The 23,232-nt window shown below is 39.9% G+C and overlaps 1 protein-coding gene across 2 annotated transcripts in view; it reads left to right on the forward strand.

The window, feature by feature from the left end:
• LAMA4 (laminin subunit alpha 4) overlaps nt 1–23,232 on the forward strand; it is a 152,367-nt gene that overhangs the window by 71,643 nt on the left and 57,492 nt on the right. For both annotated transcript variants that reach the window (XM_007452592.1, XM_007452593.1), the window contains 4 exons: nt 5,053–5,164; nt 7,883–8,050; nt 10,308–10,501; nt 16,375–16,491. In XM_007452592.1, coding sequence (XP_007452654.1) covers nt 5,053–5,164; nt 7,883–8,050; nt 10,308–10,501; nt 16,375–16,491 — 591 coding nt within the window. The remainder of the gene's footprint in view (nt 1–5,052; nt 5,165–7,882; nt 8,051–10,307; nt 10,502–16,374; nt 16,492–23,232) is intronic.

The following is a 23,232-nucleotide window of genomic DNA, read 5'->3' on the forward strand; positions in this document are numbered from 1 at the left end:
AGAGACTATTAAATACATTCCCCAAGAGCCTAATGGAAAAATATCCATCCTCTGTACTAATAAAAAAAATACAACTAAGCCACAAGGCGCCATGTTTAACATGTTAAAATGTTGAACACATTTTTTTCCCTGATTATGTTCCACCAGTTCTGCCCAGAGTACTCTGGAATTTCTGCTTTCGGATACTGATGTTTGACGTTATAAATTGTTGAAGTTCTTTTCAAAAACAATTCTCATTTTCTACAAAAATAAAGGTTAAAATAACTCTGATAATCTCTTTTGACCTTGGACCTCTTAAACTAAGAGATTATGCTTCTAAAAATGTGAATTACTCTAATTGGATCCTTGGAAGGTTCAACTACTTTTAAATGCATATAAAAATTGTGTCCCTCGTTCCCATGCAATGGAGCATGTTAATCCAACCATGAGCGTTTAAAGAGCAGTGAGATCGCTTAAGTTTCAAAGGAAATACTAGGAAAGAAATCTTTGTGAGAACTCGTTGTAATTTCATTTGTGTCATGGCTATAACTTACTGAAAGTGTCTCAAATTCTTGAGGAAATGTTTTCACCAAGATTAGCTCCTCCCATAACTCAGACATGGAGTTACTGATTCTTTTGTTGTACAGTTTTCCTACTTCCAATATAAGTTAAATGCAGGCTTTCATGGGGAGGAAATAGTGCAAGCTTGAAAGGGACATCACAGTAGAAAAGGCTCCTGAACAATGAGAACAGACCACGAAAGCCAAAAGTTGATGATAAAGCAACTGGAGCATTCACCCAGCTGTTGCCATTGATTCTTATTGAAAATAACATCCTTCTGGCTGTGACACAAACAGTCCTGATGGTGAAGGAAACCTGCTGAAACATTTTGAAACAAACACCCAGAGAGGGTCTTAATGACTTCTCAAGCATCCTTCAAGCCCTTAGTCTAGAAAAGTCCATAATTGATTCTTAGAAGGATTTAAGAAAAGCTTTATCTTAGAAAGCCTTCTATCAAAAAAGTAACTAATATTTAGCTTTAGCTAGAGTGAAGGATTCCACTGTAGATTCCCACAGTGTGATAAAAAAAATCACAGTAGTGCTGCCTCTTGAACTTGAAAATACGGTTGATCCTTGAACAACACAGGTTTGAACTGCACGGGTCCACTTATATGCAGGTTCTTTTCAGTAAATACGTACTATGGTATTATTACATGATCCACAGTTGGTTGAGTCCATAGATACAGAACCTCGGATACAGAGGGCCAACTGTAAAGTTATACATGGATTTTCAACTGTGTCAGTGCCCCCAACCCCTACGTTGTTCAAGGGTCAGCTGTACCTCTGTATGCAAAGTACCTGTCACATGAATCTCATGTAATCCAAATCTCACAATTTATATTAACCTAAAGTTACTGTGTTTTTTCCCGACCTCCATATCTAAGTCCTCTAGCCCCCTTTTGATAAATCTTACTGCCTTTTCCCACCTGCTACTTCTGGGAAACCCCTACAGGATGCCCATGCATTTGTGTTCCCAAATAGCTGCTGCTCAAAAAGGTCTCACTTGTGCCAGTGCTGATCATGTCTGTAATGAAAGTACCAAAGCCTATGTCAAGATTCCACTCTCCCATAGTCCCAAAGCCACCATGCTCAAAGTCAGAGTGGGACTAGGCTACAAGCAGAAGTGAAGATGGTGGCCCTCTCTCAATCTCAGTGCTGCCCTTTGCCATCTGGATCTAAAAGGTACACTGTAGAGCCCAGTCTCCAAGGGCTGGCCCAGGAGGGTGCTGCACCATTCCCTCCCTACTCCTTCCCTATGTGGAGCCACAGCAAAAGCTCCCCATATATCAACACGTACAAAGATCTTTAGGGTTGGGAGGAAAGTGGGTCACTTCCACACATCAAAAGCATCTGAGCCTGATCTCCAATCCTGATAAAAAGACAGGACAAAAAGTCAAAATATGTTTCAATTCCAATTGACCAGAAGGTTGAAGAACTTTGGCCTTGGCCTTGCAGTATATCAAAGCAAGGAGCAGAAGACAATGCTGAAGAAGTTCTCAGAGGCCAAATCATGAAGAACCTTTCCCACCATATGCTCATCCTGTGGACTTTGGAAGGTATTGGAGCGTTTACCTACAACAATGAGCTGATTAGGTGTGAAGTTTCAGAAACATTCCTCTGAAGAGGGGATGGTAGGTTTAAGACTCTGAAGACAGGGACACCCGTCAGTAGACTGCCGCAGTAGTCCAAACAAGAGTGGTCAATTGCTGCCTTGTCTTCATTGGAAAAGAATTTGCAGTGAGCAGTGGTAACATGATACTGTGGTGGTGGGGACCAGGAAGAGAGGCCAGAATGACAAGTGGAATAAACATGATTCAGTGACCAATTGGATATGAAGAGTTGCAAGGATGTAAGCTCTGACGTGGAGAAATAGATGGCCAGGACTAAAAACTCAGAATGGATTTCTCTGGACCTTTTAAGGGTGAGCTCTCTGTGGATGCCAGAGATTTGAGTCTGTAGCTCAAGAGAAGAGATCAAGGCTGGAAAGGTATTTGGAAGTCAATGTTTAGGAGATAGTTAAACCCAAATTAGATATCACTGTACAGATTCTGAAATGGCACGCCAATATTCCTACTAGCATTTTGTCCAGCACTGCCCCTGTTTATGCTTGTCTCCCAGAGTGATTATTAAAAGTTCCCCTTTCACTCTCAAAAGTGTCCCAATTTAAACAATAAAGTATATGGCCATCCTAGATATCATCATCCTCAATTTAATAGTATTCTAGGTACACTATACTTTATGCACTGTATAATAAATAAAATTCTTGCCACTTTTTACATCAAATATGTACAAGGAGATTCGCTGTTGAGGTGAGTAAATGATTAATCCATTTGTAATGCTAAACATCAACCGGCTTATAGTTGAAAGCTAATTTTTTAATTTCAGTTTTTCTTAAAGCAGGGTGCACCTGTTTTACCATGTGCCCATATCATTATTTTCCTTCCATAATCAAAGTTAAAGAAAAAGTAAAACTTTCAAATAAGGCGTCACTATATATTATATCCAGTAATTTTGCAATTTAAAGTAACATGTTCCTCTTTGCCACGGTCTTTTATTGAATACATATATCTAAGCGCCCTCTGGGGTTTGTCAGAAGAGGTTGTCTTAGAGCTATGACATCCGCCAGCTGTCTTTCATTACTTCAGTAATTCTCAAAGTTTCCATATCAAGAAATCAATTAAATGAACACAGTAATAACAATAAATCTTTTCGCCTGAAGGATGAAGCCAAAGTCAAAAATATGCATGTTGTGTTTTTTAAGTATAACTCAATTTAAACTGGACCAAAAATCAACTTGTTAAAATTTTGTTAATGTTTTATATGTCTGTGTCCCTATGTTTTAAAGGCGGGGAGGGGTGACATCAAGAATAGATTCATATTATTTTCTGTATCATCTAATTTTAAAGTGGCCACAGATTTTTGTGTCTCTGGAAAGCATTAGAACAGGATAAGAGGGAGACTGGAATTGGGGGAAAGAACATCGTGACTCAAGATTGCAATGTCCATTCAGAGAGCCCACGCTTTAGGGAAGGGGCTGATGGCCGCAGTCTTGCTGCGCAGGGAGCGTTGTATGGAGCAGATTTCGGATAAAATGCCCAATGAAAAGCTCCTGGGGCATGTGTCTGCTAGGGTACCACGTCTGCATTCTCTTCCTTGATGAAGAGCCACTTGCTTGGGTTATGCTTGGGAAGTGTAAAAACATTCCAGGTAAAATCATGGCCTAGTCCTCCAGCTGGAACAGTGGATGAAAGGAGAGAAATTTGAAATAGCCACTCTCCTGTCCTGAGGGGGTCTACCAGCCAGAATTCTGTGTAGCAGATCACCCCGCAGTCCAGTCAGGTACTGCAGCCCTTTGTCACAGAGCTGAGCCAAAAAGACACTGGACGAGGCAAGTGGGCACCTCACCAAATGCCAGACTGAAGAACTCTCCCTCCTCTCAAATATACCCATGAGTCAGTCTTTCTGATGCCAAAAGGAAGTACACATCCCCATGCTGTGCATACAGGCCTGTGTCCTGGCCTTGAACCATTTTTTAGATCAGCTTCTGACCTTATACACACAGAGAGAAATACACACGTACACATACACACCCACATATCCTTTCTTCAGGAGCCACATTTGAGCTGGGATTTCATTTTTTTTTTTTTTTTTTTCCTTGCGTTATGCGGGCCTCTCACTGTTGTGGCCTCTCCCATTTGCGGAGCACAGGCTCCAGACGCGCAGGCTCAGTGGCCATGGCTCACGGGCCCAGCCGCTCCGCGGCATGTGGGATCTTCCCGAAACGGGGCACGAACCCGCGTCTCCTGCATCGGCAGGCGGACTCTCAAGCACTGCGCCACCAGGGAAGCCCTGGGATTTCATTTTGACAAATCCTACGTGGGAGCTCTGTGAAACAGAGTTGAAAGAATGAAAACGGCTTCTCAGGGAAGAACTTCATTCACTTAGAGCCAAAGCTGCTTGAGTAGTTATTTGTGCACAAGTGCCATCAACGTTGATAGGAATTTGGAAGGCAGCACTGAAAGTAGCATTTAGCACAGTGAGCATAATCCTTTAAATCTCTGTGGTAATTCAGTTGCAGCAGTGGCTGGACCACCCAGAAGCCACTGAATGCATGGAGCATTTTGAGATCTGCCTGCTTTCTCAACAAGTTTCCCTTTGAACCTTTAATCATTTCAGTCAGCACAATGACAAACTGATCAGCAGACATGGGTAATTCCCTAGTCTGGCATCTTGAGATACAATAAAAATTCAAAGGGTAAATTACATATATAAGATGGTTGGTTTGGGTTGAACTATGACTGATGGCTTAGGAGTAGCATCTATAATTCTAAAGTGGGTCATCACATCCGTCTTCATGCATGATTTCTGAGACCATGTTCTATATTCTAGAACTTTCAGATGTCAGGGAAGTTTATGTTTATGGAATACATTATGCCCACCCACCCCCACATGCACATACACAACCTTTCCTTCTTGCAAATTTAATCTGGTATTTATGCGGATTATTTATAGGAAAGTCAAGCCACAAGAAAGAGCCAGTTGGCTCAGAAGGAAAGCATGGATACCATTAACCATGCGACTCAGCTTGCAGAGCAAGCCCATGATGTGAGGGATAAAATCCAAGGTAAATATATCTCTTCTGGTTTAGCTTCATATCAAGGAATCTTTCATGTTATTAACAACAATAAAAATATTGGCTACTGTTAGTGTTTATTGTGTGCCAGGACCTGTTGTTAAGAGTGTTACAGGTTTAAACTCATGTAAGATCTTCTTTCAAGTTTGTTTACCTGAGACTTCTGAACACTCATCTCTGCTTACTATCTGTCTATTTTCAATAATAAATGCACAGGGTAGAGGGAATTCCCTGGCAGTCCAGTGGTTAGGACTTGGTGCGGCGAGGCCAAAAAAATAAAAAATAAGTGTAGAAAATCATTCCCTTTCCAGGCATTTCACAGAAATGGAATGCCAAAATACCTTTCTGGTAGAGGAAATTACATGCTGTGTTGTCTGTAAAATGCAAGAGTTGAGTAGGAGTCACATTTTTCTCAATAATATGCTGTGAAAACACTGCCTTTAGAGTGGCAGTAAACTGTCCACTAATCCAAATCGTCCTAAACTGTCTCTATAATGCTTTCCCAAGGACCAGGCAGGCCGCATGCTCTGGTCCCCAATCCAGAAGAAAAGCCAAGAAGGGGTGTGGAAGATTTCTTTGCCCTAAAGCATAAAATTGTGGCAGACTTTACCTTTCTTCTTGAGAGTTTACTTATTTGTGTTCTAACTTCTCACAAGTGTAGGCTGCATTTTGAAGACTATCTTAATAGCACACTGAAAGCCAGCCTTCAATTTACCGACAGAAAACAGGCGATTGTGTTTGTTCTAAGATAAAGAGAATTTCCTTGGGTTAGAGTCTGCTAAGATACAGTATTTGTGTGTTTCCATTGTTTTTATTATCCTATATATTAAGAGCTGGATGACAACTCCAGGTGCATCTCAAGGGCACAATGACAGTAAAGGGACCCACAGTGGAAGATTCATATCTTTATACTGAGGTATAGAGAACATATTCCAGGAAAAGGGATGTATGGAGCCAAGATTAATCTTTTGCTATATTTCCTTTGGTGCCCATAATACGTAATAGAAACAAATGGTATGCGTTTCAAACATCCCCTGCTCCCATCCTCACTATCTCATGATTTTGCATCTACGAATAAAATATTCTTTTCCTATAATATTTTAGAGTTACTGTTGATTTATTCAAAAAGTAAGATTAAACCTAGATTAGCTGATCTCATCTAATTAAGAAATAAATGTCCCTCTAGGCAGCAAATAAAGCCAGCATCTTATTAAGCCATTGAGAAAAAAATGTCACCTTTCCTGTTGTAACTCAAATTTTGATTCTAAGTTGTTTCATTTGGAAAGAATCTAAGTCCTCTTATTTGACCCTTAGGGCATAGGAAAGAAAGAAAAAATACAAAAGAAATGTAAAGAGGAAACAATAATTTCCATCAGTTTTTACCTTTTTTTGTGTGTGTGTGGTATGTGGGCCTCTCACTGTTGTGGCCTCTCGCGTTGCGGAGCACAGGCTCCGGACGCGCAGGCTCAGCGGCCATGGCTCACGGGCCCAGCCGCTCCGCGGCAGGTGGGATCTTCCAGGACTGGGGCACGAACCCGTGTGCCCTGCATCAGCAGGCGACTCTCAACCACTGTGCCACCAGGGAAGCCCCTTACCTTCTTAAAAATAATATATGAACAGTCTCAAAGACCAAAGGCAAAAATATTATTCTCTGTATTTCCTTTTTATAATCTAGACCAGATGTGGCTAAAATAAAATAAGCCATATTGTAAATATAATATCTGCATCAAAATGCCAAGAAGTTCAGCATTGCAAGTGCTAGATCTGAGGAAAAGTATCTGTGTTTAGTTTATTTCAGGAGTTAATATTTTAGACTTTACTTGAAAAGTGAATATTTAATCCCTTCGTAAGTTTCCTTTTTCTTTTTCTTTTTTTTTTTTAACATATCTTGGTTTCCCTAAAACTTTCTCAGTAATATTTACAACACTGAAAACCTCTTCTCCCATTTATCTCCCTCTCTTCAGAGTTCAGGGATGCTTCACAACACCAATAGTGTGTCATTCCTTATTGCCAGCCATCTCCAAACCATCTCTAAAATAACTACTGGTGACCTTCAAGCTATTATCCATATAAAATACAAGCCCTTATCCTGGTATGATTTATGTGAGACCAGTGTTGTTTACCCATCTTGTCTGGCCAACCACATAGATCGTAGATCATAGCAAACCTCTATATTGTATCTAGTCTGTACGACAATCTGAAAGACTTGTTTAAACAACTGTCAATATACACTCATTTTGGCTTAGAGCTTGGGTAAAATCCTTGGCTAAATTGCAATTAATATCTCCAATGCCTACTGCATGTGACAGGAGATACCTCAGAACATTTTCTCCGTATTATGTATTTTATATAAAAGGTTGGTCAAAGACCCCAAATTTGTGTGTCTTAAATATTAACGGTTTTGAATCAGAATAGAAATCAGATTCAGCTGAAATCAGGGCAGGCTTTGTATTAATTCCATTCACTGTTCTGAAGACACCAAATGAAAAGCAAAGAAGAGTGACTTCCTCGGGTTTAACCTCTCCCTGGAATATATGATGAACTCTGATGCCAACACATTCACAGCATGAATATCTTTCCTGAGTCTCTCTTTCCATATTAGGATCAGCCCTTCCCTTTGTCCTCACTGTCCGTGTTTTCACTGACATCGCTGTCAAATGCCCAGTCATCTCTCCCTACTGTCTTCTCTCACCGTGTCCTTCCTTTCAGAGATCAACAACAAGATGCTCTATTATGGGGAAGATCAGGAACTTAGCCCTGAGGAAATCTCTGAGAAGCTGGTGTTGGCCCAGAAGATGGTTGAGGAGATCCGACGCCGTCAACCGTTCCTCACCCAACGGGAACTTGTGGATGAGGAGGCAGACGAAGCCTATGAATGTAGGTGTATTTGACTCCTAGAGCCCAGTACGTGTCTGCTTCCTTTGTGGGTCCAGGAGAGGACCCCAGTCACAGGGCAACATTTGGTCAAAGCAACCAATTCCCAATATTCAGTTATTTAGAGTTTATGCGTGGCCTCAGGGAGTCGTTCGGGACAACTTGACTATATGACCAGGATTTTTAGATCCAGGCCCAACCTTGACCTTTTGAGAAACAGCTGAGATTCCACAAGGAATCTACAAAATTTTACTCCTGAGGAGAAGAAATAGAAACTTAGCAGTTGGTGAAAAACAAGGGAAGGAAAGCTAAGGGGAACCAATTACCAGAACTACAATAAGAAGTCTCATTGAGAAGACAGTAAAGCTACAAGCCCAGCAACATTCATGTTCCGATGTCCGTGAATGACTTTTTAATGACTTTGAGCCTTCAATGAAAATTGAATATTTCCTTTAATGATTAATGTAGGTAACAAACCACAGTAGTATTAGTGAATCTATGACTTGGTCACTGTATCAGTTATAAATTAGTATCTCATAATCCACCCCAAACATATTCATTTAAAATAATAACCATTTATTTGCTTGTGATTTCATAGGTTGGTAATTTGGGCTGGACTCAACCTAGATAGCTCATCTCTGCTCCATGTGACATGGTAGAGCTCACTGACATGTCTGGGGTCTTAGTTGAAATGGCTGGGCCTCTCCCTCCATGTGGGGTTTTATCCTCAAGGAAGCTAGCTGAGGCTCGTTCATATGTCAGAAGCCTTCCAGGAGGGCAAGAATGGAAAGGGCAAGGTCTCTTGAGGCCTGGCCTTGGAACTCAGCAATGTCATCTTCATTCTGTTGGTCAAGACTGTCCAGATTCAAGGGTGAGGAAAAAGGCTCCGCTCTTGATGGGAAGAGTTACAAAGAATTTGTGTCCATTTTAATCTACACAATAAACAAAAGAAGCTCCAGGTTTGCATATCATATTTTAGTTGTTACTGTTATCTCACAACATTAAATTCATCAGTAATTCAAAGTTTTAGCAGTTATTGGTCTCACCTCTAAATCTTGTTAGTTAATGCATTAATAAAGAAGCACATATATTATTATATTACCAATTTTTTTAATATACTGGTCTTTTTGATTCTATGTGTTTTATCTTGTGCATTTTTAAACACATCAGAAGGGATCTGAAGGCTTCACCAGGTTGTAAAGGGGCCCATAATACAGAAAGGGTTAGGAACGCGTACGTTAGATCATTTTCCTACAATTGTCACTATCAACTTCTGTTAAAACTTACTGTGAATATTCTAGAAGAGGAACATTCTTGACATAAAGGCCTATGTTTGTGATAACAAACTTATAAGGTCTTAGAAACAGTAAGAAATAAAGAAGAATCTCAGGCCCATTTCTGAGTCAGGATGAGGCCAGCAGTCAGGAAGGCTGGAGCTCTGATGTCACAGCCAGATGCTTTCATGCTCCTTGCCTATTTTGGGATTTAACAAGACTGTTCTGGAGAAATGGAACCAAGTACCTCTCCCACTTAGCTGCCTTCCACCTAGTGAATGCATTTTCAACCACTTTCTCTACTCAGCCGTGAACTTTGTATCTTCTGCTCATGGTGATGAAAGTAAATAGAAAACCTCAATAAGACAGACTGATGGTCCCTGGAGAAAAAATAGATTTAAGGCACATAGTCAATGTGTGTAACTTTGATCAGAGAATTAAGATATATGCAAAGTTTAAGAATATATCATTGCCATTTAATCTTCTTTGCAAGATAATGATTTAGGTTTGACCTAAAGGAGCTAAGTAAAAACAGCTGCCTGGAGAGAATACAGAAAATGAATGGTTGTGAACATCATTTGCCAGTAACAGACAAAACAACTGGGGTTGTCTCTAATAGTAAGACTGTAGTATATCCAAGTTTCCTTTGTATGGTCAAATTATTAATAATCTCGGTAATAATAAACCTAGTTTAATTATATCATTTCTACTTAAAAAACTACTACTACTATCATTTCTACTTAAAAAACATGGGAAAACTAATCAACTCCCATTTTAGCTGATGGTGGTCCAGGGGCTCCCAAACCCTACAAAATAATATTTAAAACTTCAGATATCAAAGATGGGGCTGTTTTTGTGAACAACAGCTTCAATCGCTATTGCTAAAGAAGACATAACCTGATGAATTTGCATCTTTCTAAGTGCGGGATGGGATGGGAGGAGAAGGGAGAAGCCCAGACTGAGTTTCTGTGTACCTTTCTTCCCAGTGCTGAGCCAGGCTGAGAGTTGGCAGCGGCAGTACAACGATACTCACTCTCTGTTTCCTGTGGTCCTGGAGCAGCTGGACGACTATAATGCTAAGTTGTCAGACCTCCAGGAGTCACTTGACCTGGCCCTTGACCATATCAGGGATGCTGAAGACATGAACAGAGCCACAGCAGCCAGGCAGCGGGATCACAAGGTACAGTGGACACTCTAACTGTAAATGCATTTCGGGCATATACAACATGAAGTTATGCCAAGAAGGGACAGTTGGTAAACAGTTTTTTTTAATATTGGTACATTTAAATCTTTATTTTTAAAATTATCTGTACATTTTTTGCCACAATAATTTGCTAATATAAGTGGGTACACCTAAAATCAAGTTGAAACCGTTGTAGTTGTTGAGCTTGTGCATTGATAAGAATGCAGTTGTTCCTGGTGCTTGTGTCCACCTGTGCTGGATGTATTGCTCTTGCAACTGAGTAAACAAGGCATGATTCCTGTGCCTAACTTTTTTTATACTGAGAGCAGTAAAAATCCCAAAGCAACCCGGAACCATGTTCCTGTAAAGATATGTATAATTTTTGGAAGGGCCTGATAAGCAGATCTCACAGCCTGGCTGGTCCGCAGCTGCAGAGATAGGGAGTCTAATTCAAGCTAAGGTCATACAATTACAAAGAGGTGAGAAAAATTCCCAGGCTTGGTCAGAGGTTGCCAAGGCAGTCACCCTACGGGGCCAGGATTTGTACATGCCCATACCGCCAGACTTAGAACTGGTGATGCTCACACTTCTGCGCCAAGTGATGCACACACTCATCACCAAGAATGATCATCTTCTGATAGGAAGACACCTGCCTCTTTGGACATATTTATAAAGGTTAGAGTGAAAAAGCAAAAGGTTTTCTGCCCTGATTTTCAGTCATCACTGTCTCTTAGTAAGTCATTGTAAAATTTCCTAAATAAAAGTGAATTAATCTCTTACATTCCTACACACTAATGATGAAAAATCTGAAAGAGAAATTAAGGAAATACTCCCATTTACCACTGCAACAAAAAGAATAAAATACCTAGGAATAAACCTACCTAAGGAGACAAAAGACCTGTATGCAGAAAACTATAAGACACTGATGAAAGAAATTAAAGATGATACCAACAGATGGAGAGATATACCATGTTCTTGGACTGGAAGAATCAACATTGTGAAAATGACTATACTACCCAAAGCAATCTACAGGTTCAATGCAATCCCTATCAAATTACCAATGGCATTTTTTATGGAACTAGAACAAATCATCTTAAAATTTGTATGGAGACACAAAAGACCCCGAATAGCCAAAGCAGTCTTGAGGGAAGAAAACGGATCTGGAGGAATCAGACTCCCTGACTTCAGACTATACTACAAAGCTACAGTAATCAAGACAATATGGTACTGGCACAGAAACAGAAACGTAGATCAATGGAACAAGATAGAAAGCCCAGAGATAAACCCATGCACCCATGGTCAACTAATCTATGACAAAGGAGGCAAGGATACACAATGGAGAAAAGACAGTCTCTTCAATAAGTGGTGCTGGGAAAACTGGACAGCTACATGTAAAAGAATGAAATTAGAACACTCCCTAACACCATACACAAAAATAAACTCAAAATGGATTAGAGACCTAAATGTAAGACCAGACACTATAAAACTCTTAGAGGAAAACATAGGAAGAACACTCTCTGACATAAATCACAGCAAGATCTTTTTGATCCACCTCCTACAGTAATGGAAATAAAAACAAAAATAAACAAATGGGACCTAATGAAACTTCAAAGCTTTTGCACAGCAAAGGAAACCATAAACAAGATGAAAAGACAACCCTCAGAATGGGAGAAAATATTTGCAAACAAATCAACGGACAAAGGCTTAATCTCCAAAATATATAAACAGCTCATGCAGCTCAATATTACAGAAACAAACAACCCAATCCAAAAATGGGCAGAAGACCTAAATAGACATTTCTCCAAAGAAGACATACAGATGGCCAAGAAGTGCATGAAAAGCTGCTCAACATCACTAATTATTAGAGAAATGCAAATCAAAACTACAGTGAGGTATCACTGCACACCAATTAGAATGGGCATCATCAGAAAATCTACAAACAACAAATGCTGGAGAGGGTGTGGAGAAAAGGGAACCCTCTTGCACTGTTGGTGGGAATGTAAACTGATACAGCCTCCATGAAGAACAGTATGGAGGTTCCTTAAAAAGCTAAAAATAGAATTACCATATGACCCAGCAATCCCACTACTGGGCATATACCCAGAGAAAACCACACTTCAAAAAGACACATGCGGGCTTCCGTGATAGTGCAGTGGTTGGGAGTCCGCCTGCCGATGCAGGGGACATGGGTCCGTGCCCCGGTCCGGGAGGATCCCACATGCCGCGGAGCGGCTGGGCCCGTGAGCCATGGCCACTGAGCCTGCGCATCCGCAGCCTCTGCTCCGCAACGGGAGAGGCCACAGCAGTGAGAGGCCCGTGTACTGCAAAAAAAACAAAACAAAACAAAAAGACACATGCACCCCAGTGTTCACTGTAGCACTATTTACAATAGCCAGGTCATGGAAGCAACCTAAATGCCCATCAGCAGACGAATGGATAAAGCAGATGTGGTACATATATACAGTGGAATATTACTCAGCCATAAAAAGGAGCGAAATTGGGCCATTTGTAGAGACGTGGATGGATCTAGAGACTGTCATACAGAGTGAAGTAAGTCAGAAGGAGAAAAACATTGTATATTAATGCATATATGTGGAACCTAGAAAAATGGTACAGATGAACCGGTTTGCAGGGCAGAAATTGAGACACAGATGTAGAGAACAAAGGTATGGACACCAAGGGGGGAAAGCCGTTGGGGGGGTGGTGTGATGAATTGGGTGATTGAGATTGACATGTATACACTGATGCGTATAAAATTGATGGCTAATGAGGACCTGCTGTATAAAAAAATAAAATTTTAAAAAAAGAAAAAAGAAAATGAGATTCTGTCTGTTTAGGGATTCTCATAAACTCCAAAGCTCCACCTTCCCAAGACTGTTTCTATCTCTTTTTAAGTGTCAGGAAACTTTGTTTTATTTTTTGCATACGTGAAATGGCTACTGAAGCATGCTAAATAGTGCTAATTATTGTCTTTTTCACTAATTATTAGTTTCTAAACTTTATTTTGTTCAAATTGTCCATCTTTCTGTGGGAATATCTTTGTTTCAAAGCTAATTTTATTCATTTCTGTCTAATGCTATATCTGGTAAATGACAGAAACCCTTTAATTTGAAGCGTATCATTTTCCAACTACTGCCAATGAGCTTATCAGGCAGTGCTGTTCACACATGGCTTTGAAGTTTGGTTGTTACTTCAGGGTGTTAGCTGTGTTCCATTAAGGCAACTCAGATAGAAGCGCTTCTGGAAGGGGTCATATCTCAAACTCTGTAACAGGAAAACTGCTCTGAGACAGCTAGATAATACCAATCTTTTTGACCTCCCTTCCTTACATACTTTAAAATATTGCTTTTGTGTAGAGCTGTATTAACTACCTCTCCTTGTGAAGACAAGAACAATTAACCCCAGATAGTCGCACTGTATTAAGCTTGATGGATTTTGAGGGGAAATTGATTTTTTTTAATGTTCTTGCTTTAAGCGGATGATCAAATGAGATACTTTTCTGTCCCTAGACCTATGTCTTTCCCTGTAGCAAGGTATTTGGAGAAGATGGGTTTCATTCTTCTTTTCCACTAAATCAGAAAAGAGTCCAGGGAGTGAGAAAAGACATTAAGATGAACTTAGAAAGTTTTAAAGCATAGGCTTTTATAATTATTTCTGTGATATCCTAGATTATACCATAACAAAAATTTCAACTCTAATTTAAATTACCATTTCTAAAGTAACCAGCTCATATTTTACTCAGTTTATAAAATGGGTCTTTTACTTTTTCCATGTTAAAGTTTCATTCTGTGTTGCTTTCAGTCTCTGAAGCTCTACAATATTTCGTCAAAATCATAAGGTCCCTGACTCTAGAACCCCAAAGTCAAAGTATAAGTTAAAGCATTCATCAAAAAATATATCCACACTTGGAACAACCCAATCGAAAAATGGGCCATAAGAAGACCGTAATAGACATTTCTCCAAAGAAGACAAACAGATGGCCAGTAGGCACATGAAAAAATGCTCAACATTACTAATTATTAGAGAAATGCAAATCAAAACTACAATGAGTTACCACCTCACACTGGTCAGAATGGCCATCATTAAAAAGTCTACAAATAAAAGGGACTTCCCTGGTGCGGTGGTTAAGAATCCGCCTGCCAATGCAGGGGACACAGGTTCGATCCCTGGTCCAGGAAGATCCCACGTGCCGCAAAGCAACTAAGCCCGTGTGCCACAACTACTGAGCCTGCACTCGACAGCCCAAGTGCCACAACAAGCCCGCACACCCTAGAGCAACTACAGAGCCCACGTGCCTAGAGCCTGTGCTCCGCAACAAGGGAAACTGCAGCAATGAGAAGACCGCGCACCACAACGAAGAGTATCCCTGCTCGCTACAACTAGAGAAAGCCTGCGTGCAACAACAAAGACCCAATGCAGCCAAAAATAAATTAAATTAATTTTAAAAAATTTAAAAAAAGGAAAAGTCTACAAATAACAAATGCTGGAGAGGGTGTGCAGAAAAGGGAACCCTCCTACACTGTTGGTGGGAAAGTAAGTTGTTACAGCCACTATGGAAAACAGTATGGAGTTTCCTCAGAAAACAAAAAATAGAATTACTGTATGATCCAGCAATTCCACTTCTGGGGATATACCCAGACAAAACTATAATTCAAAAAGACACATGCACCCCTATGTTCATAGCAGCACTATTCACAATAGGCAAAACATAGAAACAACCTAAATGTCCATCAACAGATGAATGGATGAAGAAGATGTGGTACATATATACAATGGAATACTACTCAGTCATGAAAAAGAACGAAATAATGCTATTTGCAGCAACATGGATGGACCTAGAGATTATCATACTAAGTGGAGTAAGTCAGAAAGAGAAAGACAAATACCACATGATATCACTTATATGTGGAATCTAAAATATGGCACAAATGAACCTATCTATAAAATAGAAACAGACACATAGACATGGAGAACAGACTTGTGGTTGCCAAGGGGGAGTGGGGGAGGGGGAGGGATGGACCGGGAGTTTGGGGTTGGTAGATGCAAACTATTACGTTTAGAATGGATAAACAACAAGATCCTAATGTATGGCACAGGGAACTATATTCAATATCCTGTGATAAACCATAATGGAAAAGAATATTAAGAAAAAGAATGTATACATGTGTATAACTGAGTCACTTTGCTGTACAGCAGAGATTGGCACAACATTGTAAATCAACTAGACTTCAATTAAAGAAACTGAAAAAAAAAAGAAGAAAAAAAATATAACCATACTTGGGCAATTTTGCTCCTCAGAACATCTGAGCATCTAACATAAAGAGCTCAGAGTAGGAGGAAGTGAGATCACAATTTTATGTTTTGATAATAGGGCCATTTTAAATTTTTAAAAGGACATAAAGATTCTTTTGTATATACTTTATTCCTGTCCAAATGAGCTATTTGCGCCTGGCCCAAAGTTAGCACATGATAAATGCTTTTTGGAATTAATTCAGTTTTCAATTACTGCAAATACAGAGCCTGTTCAATGCTATATCCCTAGCCCCATTTCACATTTATGGAGAAAGAGGCAAGGGCCCTCTCTGGAGTGTCAACTCTCTTTGATGTGGTGGCACTGTAAGTAATAATCATAACTAAGTTCTTTGAAGCTCCTGAGGTGCTTACTTTCATTATCTCCATTTTATAAATGAGAAAGCTGAGCCTGGGCCCGGTCGAATTACCCAGAGTGGCACAGCAATTCATTGGTGGGTCTGGGATAGGAGCCTGGATCTGTCGGAGTGCAGTGGCAGCAAGCTGACAGCAGTCTCCCTGAAGCCTTCTTTATCTAAAGTGACCTTTTCTTTCTCTCTCCCTTGCTCTTCCTCATGCAGAAACAGCATGACAGAGTGAGGGAACAGATGGCAGGGGTGAACGAGTCTCTGAGGATGTCTTCCGACTCACTGACAATGCCTCGGCTGACCCTTTCAGAACTTGATGATATAATAAAGGTAAGGACACACGTGACTTGTTCAGGTTAGTATTTATAGCAGGTTAGAACAGGAGCTCAGTGTCACAGAAGAATGATCAACTCCAATTCAATCTGTCAAGTTAGCTGGAATTGTAAAAATAAGATCAGTTGACTGAATTTTTCAGTTCCTTTCATCGTACAGTTGCCACTAGCCACACATGGCTACTTAAATTTAAATTTAAATTACTTAAAATGAAATAAAATTAAAATTTAATTCCTCAGTCACATTAGCCACATTTCATGGGCTCAACAGCACCACATATGGCTAGTGGCTGCCATTTCGTTCAGCACAGATAATCACAGAAAGTTCTGTAGAAAGTGTAAATCTAGATACATCCTACTCTTTATTCATAAGTTGTGTGTTTAATAAAGCTGACATTCAAAATCAATAAATGTCACATTTTTTAAAGTAGAAATTTTCTGATAAGTGCATCACAAAAGTACTCTTTTTTTAATTTAATTTAATTTTTTTATACAGCAGGTTCTTATTAGTCATCAATTTTATACACATCAGTGTATACATGTCAATCGCAATCACCCAATTCAGCACACCACCATCCGCACACCCCCGCGGCTTTCCCCCCTTGGTGTCCATACGTTTGTTCTCTACATCTGTGTCTCAATTTCTGCCCTGCAAACCGATTCATCTGTACCATTTTTCTAGGTTCCACATACATGCGTTAATATATGATATTTCTTTTTCTCTTTCTGACTACTTACTTCACTCTGTATGACAGTCTCTAGATCCATCCACATCTCAACAAATGACCCAATTTTGTTCCTTTTTATGGCTGAGTAATATTCCACATCTTCTTTATCCATTCATCTGTCTTAGGTTGCTTCCATGACCTGGCTATTGTAAATAGTGCTGCAATGAACACTGGAGTGCCTGTGTCTTTTTGAAGTATGGTTTTCTCTGGTTATATGCCCAGTAGTGGGATTGCTGGGTCATATGGTAATTCTATTTTCAGTTTTTTAAGGAACCTCCATACTGTTCTCCATAGTGGCTGTATCAGTTTACATTCCCACCAACAGTGCAAGAGGGTTCCCTTTTCTCCACACCCTCTCCAGCATTTGTTGTTTGTAGATTTTCTGATGATGCCCATTCTAATTGGTGTGCAGTGATACCTCACTGTAGTTTTGATTTGCATTTCTCTAATAATTAGTGATGTTGAGCAGCTTTTCATGCACTTCTTGGCCATCTGTATGTCTTCTTTGGAGAAATGTCTATTTAGGTCTTCTGCCCATTTTTGGATTGGGTTGTTTGTTTCTGTAATATTGAGCTGCATGAGCTGTTTATATATTTTGGAGATTAAGCCTTTGTCCGTTGATTTGTTTGCAAATATTTTCTCCCATTCTGAGGGTTGTCTTTTCATCTTGTTTATGGTTTCCTTTGCTGTGCAAAAGCTTTGAAGTTTCATTAGGTCCCATTTGTTTATTTTTGTTTTTATTTCCATTACTGTAGGAGGTGGATCAAAAAGATCTTGCTGTGATTTATGTCAGAGAGTGTTCTTCCTATGTTTTCCTCTAAGAGTTTTACAGTGTCTGGTCTTACATTTAGGTCTCGAATCCATTTTGAGTTTATTTTTATGTATGGTGTTTGGGAGTGTTCTAATTTCATTCTTTTACATGTAGCTGTCCAGTTTTCCCAGCACCACTTATTGAAGAGACTGTCTTTTCTCCATTGTGTATCCTTGCCTCCTTTGTCATAGATTAGTTGACCATGGGTGCATGGGTTTATCTCTGGGCTTTCTATCTTGTTCCATTGATCTACGTTTCTGTTTCTGTGCCAGTACCATATTGTCTTGATTACTGTAGCTTTGTAGTATAGTCTGAAGTCAGGGAGTCTGATTCCTCCAGCACTGTTTTTGTCCCCTCAAGACTGCTTTGGCTATTCGGCTTTGGCTATTTGTGTCTCCATACAAATTTTAAGATGATTTGTTCTAGTTCCGTAAAAAATGCCATTGGTAATTTGATAGGGATTGCATTGAACCTGTAGATTGCTTTGGGTAGTGTAGTCATTTTCACCATGTTGATTCTTCCAGTCCAAGAACATGGTATATCTCTCCATCTGTTGGTATCATCTTTAATTTCTTTCATCAGTGTCTTATAGTTTTCTGCATAGAGGTCTTTTGTCTCCCTAGGTAGGTTCATTCCTAGGTATTTTATACTTTTTGTTGCAATGGTAAATGGGAGTGTTTCCTTAATTTCTCTTTCAGAGTTTTCATCATTAGTGTATAGGAATGCAAGAGATTTCTGTGCATTAATTTTGTATCCTGCAACTCTACCAAATTCATTGATTAGCTCTAGTAGTTTTCTGGTGGCATTTTTAGGATTCTCTATGTATACTATCATGTCATCTGTAAACAGTGACAGTTTTACGTCTTCTTTTCCAATTTGTATTCCTTTTATTTCTTTTTCTTCTCTGATTGCCGTGGCTAGGACTTCCAAAACTATGTTGAATAACAGTGGTGAGAGTGGACATCTTGTCTTGTTCCTGATCTTACAGGAAATGTGTTCAGTTTTTCACCATTGCAAATGATGTTTGCTGTGGGTTTGTCATATATATGGCCTTTATTATGTTGAGGTAGGTTCCCTCTATGCCCACTTTCTGGAGAGTTTTTATCATAAATGGGTGTTGAATTTCGTCAAAAGCTTTTTCTGCATCTATTGAGATGATCATATGGTTTTTATTCTTCAATTTGTTAATATGGTGTATCACATTGATTGATTTGCATATATTGAAGAATTCTTGTATCCCTGGGATAAATCCCACTTGATCATGGTGTATGATCCTTTTCATGTGTTGTTGGGTTCTGTTTGCTAGTATTTTGTTGAGGAATTTTGCATCTATATTCATCAGTGATATTGGTCTGTAATTTTCTTTTTTTGTAGTGTCTTTGTCTGGTTTTGGTATCAGGGTGATGGTGGCCTCATAGAATGAGTTTGGGAGTGTTCCTTCCTCTGCAAATTTTTGGAAGAGTTTGAGAAGGATAGGTGTTAGTTCTTCTCTAAATGTTTGATACAGTTTGCCTGTGAAGCCGTCTGGTCCTGGACTTCTGTTTGTTGCAAGATTTTTAATTAAAGTTTCAATTTCATTACTTGTGATTGGTCTGTTCATATTTTCTGTTTCTTCCTGGTTCAGTCTTAGAAGGTTGTACGTTTCTAAGAATTTGTCCATTTCTTCCAGTTTGTTCATTTTATTGGCATAGTGTTGCTTGTAGTAGTATCTTAGGATGTTTGTATTTCTGTGGTGTCTGTTGTAACTTCTCCTTTTTCATTTCTAATTTTATTGATTTGAGTCCTCTGCCTCTTTTTCTTGATGAGTCTGGCTAATGCTTTATCAATTTTGTTTATCTTCTTAAAGAACCAGCCTTTAGTTTTATTGATCTTTGCTATTGTTTTCTTTGTTTCTATTTCATTTATTTCTGCTCTGATCTTTATGATTTCTTTCCTCCTGCTAAGTTTGGGTTTTGCTTGTTCTTCTTTCTCTAGTTCCTTTAGGTGTAAGGTTAGACTGTTTATTTGAGATTTTCGTTGTTTCTTGAGGTAGGCTTTATAACTATAAACTCCCCTCTTAGAATTGCTTTTGCTGCATCCCAGAGGTTTTGGATCATTGTGTTTTCATTGTAATTTATCTCTAGGTATTTTTTGATTTCCTCTTTGATTTCTTCAGTGATCTCTTGGATATTTAGTAACATAGTGTTTAGCCTCCACGTGTTTGTGTTTTTAATGTTTTTTCCCCTGTAATTCATTTCTAATCTCATAGCGTTGTGTTCAGAAAAGATGCTTGATATGATTTCAGTTTTCTTAAATTTACTGAGGCTTGATTTGTGACCCAAGATGTGATCTATCCTGGAGAATGTTCCGTGCGCACTTGAGAAGAATGTGTAATCTGCTGTTTTTGGATGGAATGTCCTACAAATATCAATTAAATCTATCTGGTCTATTGTGTCATTTAAAGCTTCTGTTTCCTTATTTATTTTCATTTTGGATGATCTGTCCATTGGTATAAGTGAGGTGTTAAAGTCCCCCACTATTATTATGTTCCTGTCAATTTCCTCTTTTATAGCTGTTAGCAGTTGCCTTATGCATTGAGGTGCTCCTATGTTGGGTGCATAAAAATGTATAATTGTTATATCTTCTTGGATTGATCCCTTGATCATTATGTAGTGTCCTTCCTTGTCTCTTGTAACATTCTTTATTTTAAAGTCTGTTTTATCTGATATGAGTATTGCTACTCCAGCTTTCTTTTAATTTCCATTTGCATGGAATATCTTTTTCCATCCCCTCACTTTCAGTCTGTATGTGTCCCTAGGTCTGAAGTGGGTCTCTTGTAGACAGCATATATATGGGTCTTGTTTTTGTATCCATTCAGCAAGCCTGTGTCTTTTGGTTGGAGCATTTAATACATTCACGTTTAAGGTAGTTATCGATATGTATGTTCCTATGACCATTTTCTTAATTGTTTTGGGTTTTTTATGGGTTTTTTTGTTGTTTTTTAATTAATTAATTAATTTATTTTTGCTGTGTTGGGTCTTCATTTCTGTGCGAGGGCTCTCTCCAGTTTTGGCAAGCAGGGGCCACTCCTCATCGTGGCGCGTGGGCCTCTCACCATCACGGCCTCTCCCGTTGGGGAGCACAGGCTCCAGATGCGCAGGCTCGGTACTTGTGGCTCACAGGCCCAGTTGCTCCACGGCACGTGGGATCCTCCCAGACCAGGGCTTGAACCCGTCCCCGCTGCATTAGCAGGCAGATTCTCAACGCCTGCGCCACCAGGGAAGCCCTTTGGGTTTGTTTTTGTAGGTCCTTTTCTTCTCTTGTGTTTCCCACTTAGAGAAGTTCCTTTAGCATTTGTTGTACAGCTGGTTTGGTGGTGCTGAATTCCCTTAGCGTTTGCTTGTCTCTAAAGCTTTTGATTTCTCCATCGAATCTGAATGAGATCCTTGCTGGGTAGAGTAATCTTGGTTGTAGGTCCTTCCCTTTCATCACTTTAAGTATATCTTGCCACTCCCTCCTGGCTTGTAGAGTTTCTGCTAAGAAATCAGCTGTTAACCTTATGGGAGTTCCCTTGTATGTTATTTTTTGTTTTTCCCTTGCTGCTTTCGATAATATTTCTTTGTCTTTAATTTTTGCCAGTTTGATTACTATGTGTCTCAGCATGTTTCTTCTTGGATTTATCCTGTATGGGACTCTCTGTGCTTCCTGGACTTGGGTAGCTATTTCCTTTCCCATGTTAAGGAAGTTTTCAACTATAATCTCTTCAAATATTTTCTCGGGTCCTTTCTCTCTCTTCTCCTTCTGCGACCCCTATAATGCGAATGTTGTTGCATTTAATGTTGTCCCAGAGGTCTCTTAGGCTGTCTTCATTTCTTTTCATTCTTTTCTCTTTATTCTGTTCCACAGCAGTGAATTCCACCATTCTATCTTCCAGGTCACTTATCTGTTCTTCTGCCTCAATTATTCTGCTATTGATTCCTTCTAGTGTATTTTTCATTTCAGTTATTGTATTGTTCATCTCTGTTTGTTTTTTATTTAATTCTTCTAGGTCTTTGTTAAACATTTCTTGCATCTTCTCAATCTTTGCCTCCATTCTTTTTCCGAGGTCCTGGATCATCTTCACTATCATTATTCTGAATTCTTTTTCTAGAAGGTTTCCTATCTCTACTTCATTTAGTTGTTTGTCTGGGATTTTATCTTGTTCCTTCATCTGGTACATAGCCCTGTGCCTTTTCATCTTGTTTATCTTTCTGTGAATGTGGTTTTTGTTCCACAGGCTGCAGGATTGTAGTCCTTCTTGCTTCTGCTGTCTGCCCTCTGGTGGATGAGGCTATCTAAGAGGCTTGTGTAAGTTTCCTGATGGGAGGGACTGGTGGTGGGTAGAGCTGACTGTTGCTATGTTGGGCAGAGCTCAGTAAAACTTTAATCCACTTGACTGTTGATGGGTGGGGCTGGGTTCCCTCCCTGTTGGTTGTTTGGCCTGAGGTGACCCAACACTGGAGCCTACCTGGGCTCTTTGCTGGGGCTAATGACAGTATCTGGGAGGGCTTACGCCAAGGAATACTTCTCAGAACCTCTGCTGCCAGTGTCCTTGTCCCCACGCCGCAGCCACCACCACCACCACCACCTCTGCAGGAGACCCTCCAACAGTAGCAGGTGGGTCTGGTTCAGTCTCCCCTGGGGTCACTGCTCCTTCCCCTCGGTCCTGATGCACACACTACTTTGTGTGTGCCCTCCAAGAGTGGAGTCTCTGTTTCCCCCAGTCCTGTCGAAGTCCTGCAGTCAAATCCCACTAGGCTTCAAAGTCTGATTCTCGAGGAATTCCTCCTCCTGTTGCCAGACCCCCAGGTTCGGAAGCCTGACGTGGGGCTCAAAACCTTCACTCCAGTGGGTGGACTTCTGTGGTGTAAGTGTTCTCCAGTCTGTGAGTCAGCCACCCAGCAGTTATGGGATTTGATTTACTATGACTGCGCCCCTCCTACCGTCTCATTGTGGCTTCTCCTTTCTCTTTGGATGTGGGGTATCTTTTTTGGTGAGTTCCAGTGTCTTCCTGTCGATGAATGTCCAGCAGCTAGTCGTGATTCTGGTGTTCCCACAAGAGGGAGTGATAGCACATCCTTCTACTCCACCATCTTTGTTCCTCTCCCACAAAAGTACCCCTAGCTCATTTTTATTACCTTTAAAAGGATTTTTTTTTTTTTTTTTTTTTTTTTTTTTTTGG

The sequence above is a fragment of the Lipotes vexillifer genome, unplaced genomic scaffold (assembly GCF_000442215.2).
Source record: "Lipotes vexillifer unplaced genomic scaffold, Lipotes_vexillifer_v1.1 scaffold463, whole genome shotgun sequence".
Taxonomy (NCBI): domain Eukaryota; kingdom Metazoa; phylum Chordata; class Mammalia; order Artiodactyla; family Lipotidae; genus Lipotes; species Lipotes vexillifer.